Here is a 15,144-nt window from a genome sequence, read left to right as displayed (position 1 = left end):
TACATTGCTCTCGTTGTTTTATTTCCCCCCAAAAAGAAACCTGAATTTTGAAAAAAACGGCACTTATATATTTCTTTTCGTCGTTTTTAGTTAAGTAGCTACAAAGTTGAGCTAAATCTTGTTTCCTGAAATGTTCGATTTACACAGTAGTTTTAGCCAGGTATTTGTTGTGTTTGTGTTAGTCTCTCTTTTGGCAGAAATTTAATGATGATCCCTCCATCCCTCCATCATCCAATCCTACATTGCCCCATAAGGAGCGTAGGAGCCCTGGGCTAGGCAGTTGGTCCCGACATTTAAGATGAGAGTGATTTAGTGATGATTTATTAAATTATTCTACATTGGCCATCCGAGTTCAGAGACAGTCCCTGTTCCAACCTGAGAGTGGTTTGAAAGGGTAGTCTCAGACTTGGGTGTTTTACCCAGGGTTTATAGTCCCTTGCTTGTCTTTCTCTTTCTTCTCACTTCCCCCGAGAGAGGGAGGTGGTTACTATGGAGAACTCACTACCTTCTCCCCTCTCCCCCCATCTTCAGCAGGGTAGTTGGCCACGATGATCGAACGAATGCTGACCGGACTGACTGTCCCCAGATGGACAGGCACCAGACTCATGCCCTGCTCAATGCAATTTTGGCGGTGGCTGAATCGGTAGAGAGGCGGCTTGCAGTCCTAATGGACCCAGGATCGAATCCCGGCTGGGGCAGGGAACAGTTTAAGGATGTGAATTTCCTAAAAAGCAGACTTTCCTTATCTACCAGATGACCCCCCGACATGTAAAAGTACCCCGCTAATACCAGTACACCAGTCCTGTATGAGACACCCCTAGCATGTATTCAATATGGACGGTGGGTGTTAGCGCCGAAGTGGTGACTTGTGGAGGTGTAGGAGGACTACTGGGCCTTGGGATAGGCCACTGCCTCCAAGAAATAGGCCCTGAGCCTTTGCCCGGAGTCGGACACGTAAAAAAAAAAAAATAGTATATTATAGGAGTGTACCTTCGGTGTGGCAGTTGATCAGCCTGCAACTCATGACGTACTCACGCGTTTCTTGTGTCAAAGAGGATGAATGAATGGGTTGCCGATTACTGGTTCAAAGTGAAACGAGTTTACAATGCATATACTTTGAAGACTATAGTATAAGTAACCACATGCACTGGTGTTTTCCATTAATGTCAAAACACATTTAATTGATTGATAAACTTCGATTGCAATGATAATCAAATATTAAGAGATTTTTGTATGAGAGTTTAATCCAATATGTGCTCACTCATCATAAAACGCTTCTGTCGTACATTGTCAGATGGTGCAGCACACTCCTCATTAGTGCTTTGAAAAAAAATAGTTTTCCACAAAGTATAAATGGTATTATCTAGGTGTATGTCATAAACAGATGTGGTTACTGGCTATAATATAATCCTTCCCTTCTCTTTCCTTTTGTTTTAAGTCTTTCATTGCTGGAAACTCATTCCCATCTTCCCCCCACCCCTCTCACTCTCCCCTTCCCTCTCTCAGCACCGAGATCCTCTTCTACCCCCCATCCCTCTCTGACCAAGGGAGGTGAAGGTGGCAGTATCTGATCTTCTTACATAATACCAACATAGTGGGACTCTACCTTCATGACCATAAGGCGGACCATAAGCTGTTCTTATGGACAGTTTCTCTTTCTGTCAATGTCTCTGTCTCTTTCTCTTTCTGTCTATCTGTCTGTCTTTCTATCTGTCTGTCTGTCGTGGCCACGTTAACTTAAATTGGCAGTCACCCCAACTGCAACTTCTCAAGGTGTGGGTATCTGAAAGGGAACATGATCTAATGTGTTGCTCCCACACCTTTTACACCCGCAGCAGTGAGGCGGCACCGAGGCCTCGGGCTTAGAGTTGTTTAATGCACCTGATAGTATATATATATATATATATATATATATATATATATATATATATATATATATATATATGTGTGTGTGTGTGTGTGTGTGTGTGTGTGTGTGTGTGTTTGTGTGTGTGTGTGTAAAATACTTATAATGCTAGACACAATGGAAACGTTACCGATATTTATCACAAACCAAGGCGTCCAGGCAAATTACAATCCTTGCACGGGGCAGATGTGTAAACGATGAACCGGCAGCAATGCACTCTCGTCCTTCGAAGGCAAACTGTTGGCAGGCAAGAATGGGAAGTCTACGGGAGAGATTGCCAACACCCTTGGAATATCAAAGACAATCGTTTAATTATGCCTGACATGCTGGACAGAAAGTGGAGACCGGAACAACAACCCAGGGGGACGACCACCAATGCAGACCATAGCCGAAGTCGATCAACAGATAAGTGATGAGAAAAATTTCTTGATCAACGCGGCGGCCATACGAGAACAAATGAGCTGATCTGAGTGCTATGACTGTGTGATGGCGGTTATATGCCGAAGGTATTTATCACAGGACACCAGCCAGCAAATTAAAAACAGCAGCTGATATCATAAGGACAGACGTAGATAGGTAGAGAGCCATGTGCAGGAAGATCATAAATACAGGACTCGGGTTATATTCACCGACGAAAAAACGTTCTCCCTAACAACACATGGGAAGATAAATTGCTGGAAGAGGAATAAAAGCAGGTCTAGTATTACAGACGACATCATACCTGACTGTATATATACAAGTAAATAAATTTAACATGTGCATTCCACTTATGAAATAAATGTAACATGTAAAATTGTCATGTAAATCAGAACATCTTGCAAGTGCATGCAAAGATGGTTTTAAAAAAAGAAGTAAGTTCAGCTCAGTGTGAAACATCCAAGTCACACAATTTGTCTATGGTTGTAACTTTCGACTCTACCCTGTAACCTTTCCCTTTGACCGAGTATCCAAAAAATCCATTTACTATACATATGCCCGTCCTTCAAACACTTAACAAATAATGTTTCAAATTGGATTAAAGGCGTTTACGTTGAACTTGTCTCCGTGACAGTGACCTTTTCATTATTGTCCTCGATGTTGAACACTTCATCCTTGTCTGACCTTAACCCCTTCCAGACTTTGTCCAGAGAACCAAAGGTAGCTGAGAAAAAGGACTGAACCATTGCCATTGCTCTGTTTCCCTTGCCTTTGACCAATAGTTTCGAATTATTATTCAGTCCATCCGATGCTGACCCTCAACCATTTTACCACATGAGGTCAATACCAGGTATTATGAAGTTAACTGACCGTTTCTTTGAACTATGACTTTGTTCAGCCATAATAATACCGCTTCTGCTTAGTCTTCTATATATTCCTTATTTATGATACCGTTCAGTAAGATTTTCACAGCTGGGAGGATAGACAAACAAACCAACTGAACCAAGAACATACCCCACTGCATAAAAAACACTGGTGTAACACCTCGCCAAATGACATTTGCCCTATTTTCCCAATAACAGATACAACACCCAAAACATCCATGGAGAAGCACGTAGCCAGCACGTCAAATGAAACTTGTAGGGATGTGAATGTCCCCATGGCGTGGATATCTCTCTTTCATTGATGGACACTTTACAGCAGCAAAGTATCTTGAAGTTCTTGAAGAGGAATTTTTTATTTCTCACTTTGAGGAGGACTACCCTTTTCCTTAGGCAGATACTGTTAGCCCATGACAAATGTCCTGGGCACAGAGCCTGAAACGTCCAGAGATGGTCTGACAAACCATCCACACCCTGGAACTACTGGACTAGCAGAGTCGGGATGTAATAAAGATGCAACAGTGCAGCGAAGGATAGAGGTTCAAGGAAGCACGTAAAATGAAGATAGTTAATGAGACGAAATGCCTTGACTCCACCTTGTTGAGAACGGCTGTATATGGGAAGCTTCCTCACATAGAGTTGTCTTTTCCACAGAGGCGAAAAAAAACATTTGTATAAAGTCAACAACTGTGCAGCAGTATAGAAGGAGGAGTCGGCTTAGCAAACCTAAAATTAAGGAAGCAGATTTTACAAGAGAAGTAATATGATCTTTGTAAGATAAATCCGAAATTAATAAAACTCAGGTATGCTCAGTGATGATTCACGGTGGAGCTGGACATTGTTAACAAATAGAAGGAACTCCTACGTTAGATTTTGAAGTTTCGAAAGATGTAGGATCTGAGTTTTTGATGCATTAAAAACAAGATTACTTTTCCCCAAACCAGAGATATATATCAGACATAAGGTGTGCCATAGCCTCATCAGTTGTTTGTTGCAACTGCTGAGGTGGACGCCGTGGGAAGCAAATGGAAATGCTAACGGGTGGAGTCATCACTGTATGAATGGACAGGGTTAGATGTACAGCTTGGAAGATCATTGATGAATATAAGGAAAAGCTGAGTTGGTGATAAGACAGAACCAAGAGGAACACAACTATTGACTGCTCTAAGAGTAGAATGGTGGCCGTCTACAACAGCAACGGCCTGAAAGGAAGTTAGAGATGAGGGCACAGATGGAAAGATAGAAACTTTAAGGGGGCAAATGGATATAAAGTTTTATACCAGACTCTATTGAAAGCCTTTAAGATGCCATGTGCAATGGCAAAGCTTTTGCCAAAGTCCTGAATGGTTGCAGAATGTGAAATATATATTCTAGAATATTGTAATTAATTCTCTCATCTCTATGTAAATACTTTTGCAGTATTTCTGTGCTAATGAAGAGAAGGGTGAATATCCAACAAGGTAGTGTCAGGCATAAAACGCATATGAAACCTACTGTCAATCTATGATGTATAAAAGTTATACAGTCACGATAATGTAATTGTTCATACCAAATTCATGGTGGGTATATCAGATGACCTGTTGTCCGTGTTTTAGTCAAAAACACATTGTTGGTATTTAATGCCATTAACCCTCCCCATCCCGTTGACGTATGGGTACGTTGCAACTATTTGCATTTGCCAGTCCCAGCGACATACCGGTACATTGTGCAATTGCAAAGTCCCTAATTTGCACAATTTTCAATTTTCGCAGTGTGATTTTTCGTATGTATACACGGGACACCTTCCTCTATTCCTCTACATGATGCCAAGCAGGGACAATGCCTTACACCGCATAACCTCCCCCCTCCCCCCCTCACACCATTGTCTCGGCAATGGACCTGTTACCAGTGTCCTGGCTAGTATAGATATTCAGGGCCAGAGTGATTCCCCAATCGATGACAATGTGGAGGACAATGTTTACATAGCATTAGAAGAAGAAACAGACAGAAATAATGATCAGATAATGTGGCAAAAAAAGGTCAGGTATGGTGATTAGTTAGTGAGTGAAACAATGCTTATAATGCCTTTATTAATGCTTGAAAACCAATATACTCTCATACTACATAAACATTCGTACCAAGTAAATAAATAAATACCGTTTATGAGTGGATAAAATAGTTACCCTCCCATAGAACTCGTTTTCTTTGGTGCCAGCATGTTAGAAAACCCAGTCAGGTAAGGAGGAACCCCTACCTGGATTGGGTATTTTAAACCTCAGGTGAGCGATTTCTCTATGAATTTTCGATGTTTCTCACCAAAAGCGAAGGTTTTAGCCAAAAAAAAAATTTTCAAAAATACCTCGGGACTAGGGGATGTCGGAGGTGCGGAAAACCTCAGGACGTGACAGGTTAAACATAAAGTGTAGGTAAAATAACAAGTGCTCTAACTTTAATCGTTTTTTTATTTATTTATTTTAACCCATCACGTCCCGAGGTTTTCCACATCTCCGACATCCCCCAGTCCCGAGGTATTTTCGATTTTTTTTTTTTGACTAAAACCTTTGCTTTTGGTGAGAAACATAGAAAATTCATAGAGAAATCGCTCACCTGATGTTTAAAATACCCAATCCAGGTAGGAGTTCCTCCTTACCTGACTGGGTTTTCTAACATGCTGGCACCAAAGAAAACGAGTTCTATGGGAGGGTAACTATTTTATCCACTCATAAATGGTATTTATTTACTTACTTGGTACGAATGTATATGTAGTATGAGAGTATATTGGTTTTCAATCAGTAATAAAGGCATTATAAGCATTGTTTCACTCACTAACTTATCACCATACCTGACCTTTGTTTGCCACATTACCTGATCATTATTTCTGGCTGTTTCTTCTTCTAATGCTATGTAATCATTGTCCTCCACATTGTCATCGATTGGGGAATCACTCTGGCCCTGAATATCTTTACTAGCCAGGTCACTGGTAACAGGTGAATTGCCGAGACAATGGCATGAGAGGGGGAGGGGGGAGGTTATGCGGTGTAAGGCAGTGTCCCTGCTTGGCATCTTGTAGAGGAATAGAGGAAGGTGTCCCGTGTATATGTACGAAAAATCACGCGCGAAAATTGAAAAATGTGCAAATTAGGGACCTTGCAATTGCACGACGTACCGGTACGTCGCCAGGACTGGCAAATGCAAATCATTGCAACGTACCCATATGTCGACGGGACGGGGCGGGTTAAGCAGAAGAGGGGGATGTGGTGGCTCAATCAGTGGAGAGGCGGCCTGCGGTCCTACCGGACCCAGGTTGAAATTCCTGCTGGGGCAGGGAACAGTTTAAGGATTTGAATTTCATACAAAACAGACTTTACCGATCTACCAGAAGACCCGCTGACATGTCGCAAAAATACCCCCACTAATACCAATACACCAGTCCTGTATGAGACAGCTCCTAGCATGTATTCAATATGGACGGTGGGTGTTAGCGCCGAAGTGGAGACATGTAGAGGTGTATGGTGTGTAGGAGGACTACTGGGCTTCGGGAGCAGGCTGTGAAGCCTATGCCCAGAGTCGGGCACATAAAGAAAAAAAAATGGAAGGTTAGAGTTGAAACCTGCAGATGGATATAGAGGAACAGACGAGGGAACTTGGTGGACAATTGAATATCGCCAGTTGACTAGGGTTGGATGGTGAAGCCGGTGGCCGAGTCAGTAGAGACATGGTCTCAGGTTCCATAGGACGTGAGTTCGATTCCCAGATGGGACAAGGAACAGCATACGAGTAGAAACATTGTTTTAAATAACAAACCTCCCTGATCTACCATGAGACCTGCAAGCATGTCGTAAAAACACCCTCACAAATACTAATACACCAGTCATGTATAAGACAGCCCTAGAATGGACAATGGGTGTTAGCGCCGAAGTGGTGACACGTGGAGGTGTACAGTTTACAGGATGTCAAAGAACTGAATGTTTCATAGCAATAGTGACAATGCTCTGTTGATATTCTCCGATTACAGTAGTGCACCAACTTTAGCTACAGCCGGATTCGCGGAATCCACTTTCGCGGCATGCACCAAATATTCCCTAACTTCCACTTTCGCTTGAAAAAAATCGATTTTCGCGCACAAATTTTGGGTTTGGGACAATATTTTGAACTTTGAATTTCCTGCACCGCCCGCCCGCAACCCACCGCCATCTTGAATGACGTCATGTCAACACTCTGTCCACCCATTCCCGCCATTGTGCACGAGCGTGCTTGCTCCATTGTGGTCGGATTCTCATGGTTCAATGGCCTCTGCTATACCTGGTAGTGTGGGGAAAGGGCCTGGTGGTGTGGGGGGAGAGCCTGGTGGTTGCATCTGAGGAGGCAGAGAGAGAGAGTGGTACCGAGGCAGCAAGAGGTGGCGCCAATACGTCTGGCGTGGCTAAATAAGCCCGCCACGAGCCTCGGATACTTACCCCCAACATCCATTAAACACCTCAACCTGGTCTCTGTGGTATGTTTCTCCTCATATAATGTGTACTATACAGTTTTTTATTGTTTGTATCTCACAATGCAATGTACAATAGTGATTTGATGTACTGTATTGCAAGTGAAAATGAAAATCTGATGTTACTTTAGGATAACCGGGAACCAATTAGCCTTTTTGCCATAAAGACAATGCCCCAACTTTCGCTAATTCCACTTTCACGCATTATTTTTGGACCCAATTAGGCGCGAAAATTGGTGCCCCACTGTACATCCAATATCAAAGAAATAAAAGGAAATTCAGCTTATAAATATGAATATATTACAAATAAACACAATAAGTTCTCTCAATACACATGGCACTAACACACAATATACCCATTCTCACAACAATGATATCATTCAGTAATACAAGCACACAATAGTCCAAGTATGCAACTCAGTACAACAACCACATTCACATAACAGTATACTCTAGGGTTTTTCGTTGTTGTAGTTGAGCAGTTGATCAATGGAAATCAGTTCAGGCCAACATAGTAAATAACACAGCTATCCTTCGGACAAATCGTACTGCAGACCAGGAAGGAGACTGCTTGATAGCTAGGTCCACCTGGCTCATCAATATAGTCCCCCTGGGAAGAACGCTTGAACCCTGCATGACTCAACCTCTTTGCCCTAAAATCCTGTAAAGACACCAGTCCCGGACCATATACAATCACATACGGTATGATCCAGGATCTTAATCAGGAACCCTGATTATGCTGTAAGGATTTTACAGTGAGCTTCGAGCGTTGTTAACGTTCCCAAACTCATGGCATCGTTAACGTTCCCATACTCATGGCACTTTGTGCAGGTCATACCAATATCCAAATAGGTTGGTCGTTTTATGAATCCTACTTCATTTTCTCCTCTTGTGTTGACTTTTTTTTCCATGTAAGGTCGTGGAACGAATGGTTAATAATTGGCCTCTTCTTGTTTTGGAATTGAGGAATTCGTTAAATGATCGACAATGTGACTTCCATAAAATCAGTTCACTATATCATTTAATGAATTTGGAACACTGTGTATTGTGGGAATCTGTCAATAAAGAATCCATGACAAGTGTTCTTGGACATCCATGAAGCCTATGACATGACGTGTTGACACTGTATACTAATGAAGCTTTACAATTTTGAGTTAAAAAGTAATTTGCCCTTTCTTCTTTCCAGATTTTTGAGGGACAGAACTTTCTATAGGAATCTGCCCCATAACATAACAGCAGATGGTTTTACCCATTAAAACGGAGTGCCTAAGGGCAACTTACTTAGCCCTACGTTGTTTAATATTACAATCAATGATATTCTGTCATCAGCTCTTATCCCGAGGAATCTTAAATACCTACACCATGCTGACAGTTGTACAATGCAACACTCCTCCAGTAATGCACAATTTTTAGCTGGGTGAATTCAAGCAGACCTTGATTCCGTCCACCAGTGAGCCTTGCAGTGGGGACTTAGGTTTTCTCTTCTTAAGTGTGCTGCTCTTCGTTTATCACCTTTAACGTCCCTGTCTTGCATTTGACTTTGGATAATCAGGCGGTACCTTTTCAGAATTCTGTAAAACTTTTAGGCATACATTATGATTAATGATTGAACTTTAAATTTTATTTTAATGATTTTCTTGTCCGTTATGATAAACTATTGAATGCCCTTAAGTATCTAGCGATTACTACTTTGGAAGCCAACAGAAAAACTTTATTAAAGATGTATAAGTCCCAAATTTTATTTAAGCTGGACTATGGCTCGCCAGTGCATGGGTCAGCACGTGATGCCACACTGAGGAGGTTGGACGTGTAACAGAATATATATTTGCAAATGTTTTATGGAGCCCTAAGGTGTACAGTTGTAGCTCATAATGGAAGTGGAGGTGAGGTGAATGCACAGACACAAGTATCTTCCCAGAGTTTGACGAATACATAGCGGAAAGATCAAAGCAACTGAAACACGCACTGGTATATCGCCAGTTGTACAGTATTACAATCAATGATATTCTGTCATCAGCTCTTATCCCGAGGAATCTTAAATACCTACACCATGCTGACAGTTGTACAATGCAACACTCCTCCAGTAATGCACAATTTTTAGCTGGGTGAATTCAAGCAGACCTTGATTCCGTCCACCAGTGGGCCTTGCAGTGGGGACTTCAGTTTTCTCTTCTTAAGTGTGCTGCTCTTCGTTTATCACCTTTAACGTCCCTGTCTTGCATTTGACTTTGGATAATCAGGCGGTACCTTTTCAGAATTCTGTAAAACTTTTAGGCATACATTATGATTAATGATTGAACTTTAAATTTTATTTTAATGATTTTCTTGTCCGTTATGATAAACTATTGAATGCCCTTAAGTATCTAGCGATTACTACTTTGGAAGCCAACAGAAAAACTTTATTAAAGGTGTATAAGTCCCAAATTTTATTTAAGCTGGACTATGGCTCGCCAGTACATGGGTCAGCACGTGATGCCACACTGAGGAGGTTGGACGTGTAACAGAATATATATTTGCAAATGTTTTATGGAGCCCTAAGGTGTACAGTTGTAGCTCATAATGGAAGTGGAGGTGAGGTGAATGCACGGACACAAGTATCTTCCCAGAGTTTGACGAATACATAGCGGAAAGATCAAAGCAACTGAAACACGCACTGGTATATCGCCAGTTGTACAGTTTCTTCAGATGGAAGTGGGAAGATCATTGTTTCTTTGACTGTACCTCTCCTTTATATTCGTCAGGATCATCTTTTCTCATACAGCATATGAACCGTTTGAAACAGTGATATAGGCAATGTGGCCTCTACTCCCCCTACATCAACACCTCCATCTTATGCAGGGTGCTCGTTGGCCACTTGCCACTGACATCCACTTACTGATTCAGAAGCTTTGTATGAACATGAATGACTGTGGCTAGTTGTTTAAGAATGTAGTGCTTTGGGAACCACTCAACTTCAGTGTTAATATTTCATGGCTCCAAGCATCGAAGACCAAGGCTTCGGGGTAGGAGGTCCACCACTTAATTGATAACATCATCAGGCACCATCTGGGGTCCCACCAACTGTGCACTGATGGCATGAAGTCGAGTGAATATGTGGGTGCTGACTTGTGATTGAATGAATATGTCCTCAAGTTTTAGTTGCCGACTTATACATCTGTGCTTACTTTTGAAGTTTTTGCAACAGGCAAAACCATAGAATACGCTCTAAATTCTCGTTATGGTTCATTTGTCATTTATTCAGACTCTGCATCAAACTTTGGGGACTTCTTGCACTACTGATTCTCATGAGATGAAGGGCCGCATCATTAATATACTGCATTCATGCAACAAGTCCTTCACACTGATCTGGGTGACTGGTCATTGTCGTGTTTACGACACTGAGCAGCCTAACTTACATGCGAAGTCAGCTGTGGAACTAGCTGAGACTTGGAACGTTCCTCATGATCTACTGTTGAGTCTCCTCCTCGGAGAGCAATCATTAAATTTTCTGGGGCAAGGTCAGTGGACTAGACTTAATATTCCAACGTGCAAGCCACTCCTTGACGACGGTGACACTGCACATCAGCCCAGTCGCCTTGGGGAAAGATTCTTGACGTGGTTAAGGGTAAGCTGCACGTCCATTACCAATATATTGCCATATATTGAGAGACGGTTACTGACTAATTCATACAGAAAATCACCTAACCAAAAATCGTAATACCAATAAACCCTCCAGACAAATAGCTTCCCTACAGAAACGTCCAAAAATACAAATGGCTAAACCAAACTAAATAGCCAGTGTGCTTACAATAATCGGTAAAATACCACGACTGACAGAACACAGGCAGCATCAAATATGTAATGCCTCTCTACGTTACATACTTCATTACCTGCTGACTGTCAGGCGAGGGACAGGCATTAACATACGGAACAGCAATTTTTGAAAGACAACCAAGTAAGTAAAGAGCTGTTCCATATGCATCAACAATTAAGAAAACTTGAAAAAAAAAAAGGTATAAAACATTAACATATGTACAGTAGTGGTCATAAATAATCACCTATCCTCCGGTACCATGTGCCTCAGGCTGGCTCCTTTGTGAGCGGCAAGTCACACTGGAGTAAGAGAGGCTGAGAGGGAGGGGCTAGAAAGAGAAGCGAAGGTGGGTGGGGGGACGAGTGATGGTGAGGGAACGGAGTGAGGGAGGGGAGGGAGGGTATGTACAGGAGGGAGAATGATATGCGAAGTGGTGGTCACATTTGTCTATTTTCTATCATTCAGGGCATGACATAAAGGAGATAATATTCGGTAGATAATGCAGCATTACACTTTGTATAGTGGTACCATATAACAAGCTTTAGATATATGGTGATATCCATGGCTGGCTTGTGTGAGAAATAAACTGACGTGACAGATCAAGCATTAGCACAGAGCCATCGAGACTGTGTGGACCCAGGATTGTCAATGCATGGAAGCCACAGAACGAGAGGACACGGACCCGCCTCCTCCAGCATACGAAGGACGAGTGAGTGCTGTTCAAACGAAACCAGCAAACCATCAACAACATTGTTTCCTCAGTGCAGCGAAGACTGCAAGAGTTTACTGGGGAAGGAGGCCACTGGAGCGCTTACTATGGCTTTCCTGGTTGCTTTGGCTTGAACAATGTCTGTAAACATTGACAAACATATTTTGGAAATTTGGGTAGGATTTTGTTTTATTTTTATTTAAATTGGTTTTTCATATAGAGATGCCATAAAATAGTTGACATGATGGTGACTGTATAGAGGGAGTACATAGCGAGAGGATGGTCATATTTACTGTGAACACAGCCGTGTCAGAGGTTGCATATGATATTTATTTCCAAAATTTAATTACATGTAATGGTAGGGGAAGATTCTTATATGAACATTACGGAAGTCAAAGCCATCCGTATTCCATTCTGGGTCCGAAGTCAAAATACACGGATAATCATAAATATCTGACTCCACACTAATGTTTGATCTGTCACATCAGTACATTTCTCTCTCCTGCCAGCCCTTCATGTCACCACCTATCTAAAGCTTGTTATCTGACGCCGCTATACAAGGCGTAATGCAGCATTATCTACCGAATATTAACTCCTCTATATCATGCCCTGAATGAAAGAAAATAGACATTACGTGACCGCCACTTCACATTTCCTTCTCCCTCCCATACCTACCCTCATTCCCCTCCCTCACTACACCGTCACACTGTCACTCGTCCCCCAACTCACCTTCCATTCTCTCTCTGGCCCCTCCCTCTCAAACCCTCTTACTCCACTGTGACTTGCCACGCATAAATTAGCCAGCCTGAGGCACGGAGTACCGGAGGATAGGTGATGATTTATGACCACGACTGTACAAAAGTAGAATTACATCGCCCAATAGGATCCCCATCGACTGTACGTAACCAGTACCTCTTTGTATTGCACACTTGCATTCATCAACGGGTGTCTGTCAGGCGAGGCACGTGGTTAAATACTGGGAACATCAGTATAAGAAACAGAACCGTCAAAAGCAGGAACTATTCCAGGTAAGTCAACTGTCAGTCCTAATTAAGTCATAAAAAATATACAAATGTTCATTCGGAAAAAGAATAATCAGCACAGTAAGATGGTAACATTACTCTGACCAAACCAGTCTCCGTCAAGAAAGCCATCAATTTATTAATCATAATGAGATCTCTATCAAAGATGGTGGGAAGGGCGACGGGACGTCTGCTGCGCTGCAGTATTTAGGGGAAGCACGTTCACAAATAAATCGCTGACAGCGCAGGATGTTTGGCCAGTAGATAACACCGCACCACAGATGTCCTAGTACGTTACATTAGGTTGGGTTAATTGAAATAAACGGTAAGTTATGTCAGGTTGGTCACTATAGAGTTAGCGTATAATTCAATTAAATGTTTCACGGCGGCGGTGACTGCGCCATGCCCTAATCGGCATGTTGCGAGGGTGTTGACTGCTTCTCTGATTATACTCCTTGCAACTTACACCTGCCTGTGTACTATTGTGATACAGATGGAAGAACATTGGCTGAAGATGGGTGTGATGATTTGGTGTTGACTGTTTTATATTTTCACATGGTTTTCACTGAGGTGGTTTGGCCATGTGGAAAGGAAGCAGGGTGAGAGACTGAAAAGGAGAGTGTATGTGAGTAAGATGGAGCGGTGGAGAGGGAGGGGGAGGCCGAGGATGAGATGGAGGGATGAAGAAGTATATGAGAGAGGGGTGTGTGAGTTGGGAGCAGGGCAGTGAAAAGGCAGGGGATAGGCCGATGTGGAGGCTATTTCTTTGTGGCCACCCCGTACAGGATACGCCTGGCAATAGATAGATTGATATATAGATAATAATAACACCATATACCTCTGTTTGACAAAGATATTTCAAGTGCAGCTGTATCATACCACAATTACAGTGTATGTGTTAAATATTTACCGTTAATCAACAGCTCTGTGAAACCAAGAAACCTAAAATGAAACCCACTTTTGCTATCAAAGACTAATTTCAGTATCTTTTAAACTCAGTATCTTCAGTGACAATTTCCTAATCAGTTTGGTAGACTTTTGATGATTTCGGGTCACTGACCTGAAATGTTTCAGATACTGCTTCCTCAATGGGATCAGTATGCGATGGTGTGTAATGCCGTGGGGTAACATCTAACCTTACTAATACAAGAATACAATGGATAAGAATTATTTTACCTGAATGTGTTAAGATGATGAAAACAGTTTGGAGATTTTTAGACCAAAACTCCTACGTCCTCTGTCTGAAGAGGTTTATTACTTGTTTAATTATGGATAGTACCGACACTTTTCACTAATATTCAAAGTTTGCTGGGGTTTAAGATGGCATCGTTAAGTTTCAAAAGAACTGTCCACTACCTCGTTTCTTCAAAGAATGCATTGATATTCATAACTTTATTTATAGTCTACTATAGTCAGTATGCTTGAATCAGATTTGGTTCACTTGCCTCAAATCCTTCATATACGGCTTTGACAGTAGGGTCAGTGTGCGTTAAAAAGTAGTGGCGAGGAGCCCCCGACATCATCCACGTTTCAATACCCCATTTCCAGCCTGGGATATTTAGCATGTCTTGAAATGTCTCCACCGGCTTATCCTTGACTTGGACGGTGAGGTGAGCGATCAGGGCAGACTTGAACCCCGTTGATATGATGAGGCAGAACACCAGCCACCAGCCAACCAACATCTACAACATACTCAATTATAAATCAGTCATTATAACAAATCTGTGTACATACTACTTTGCAATTGTATTAAGCGTCAATTATAAAATATTGTAGACCACTAGTTCACCCGGTCAGTACGATGAAACAAGATTAACTTAAATATATTACCTCAAAACTCTTTTACATGAGGGAAAGCCTTTTGCAGTGAAGTACGAGTATATGGAAATAAGCTCCATTTAGTTCATCTACTGTAAAAGATCTCTAAATCATAATATATTATACTCGA

At 41.9% G+C, this 15,144-nt stretch overlaps 1 protein-coding gene across 1 annotated transcript in view; it reads right to left on the bottom strand.

Annotated features, from left to right (window-relative positions):
• LOC145397079 (glutamate receptor-like) overlaps window positions 1-15,144 on the bottom strand; it is a 57,336-nt gene that overhangs the window by 21,593 nt on the left and 20,599 nt on the right. The window contains exon 6 of the mRNA XM_080270286.1: window positions 14,642-14,878. Within this exon, the coding sequence (XP_080126412.1) occupies window positions 14,642-14,878 (237 nt within the window). The remainder of the gene's footprint in view (window positions 1-14,641; window positions 14,879-15,144) is intronic.

The sequence above is a fragment of the Coenobita brevimanus genome, chromosome 40 (genome assembly GCF_032717465.1).
Source record: "Coenobita brevimanus isolate Jiangsu-jjx chromosome 40, ASM3271746v2, whole genome shotgun sequence".
Lineage (NCBI taxonomy): Eukaryota > Metazoa > Arthropoda > Malacostraca > Decapoda > Coenobitidae > Coenobita > Coenobita brevimanus.
The sequence above is the reverse complement of the archived record's forward strand: the minus strand, read 5'-3'. Positions and strand labels throughout refer to the sequence as shown.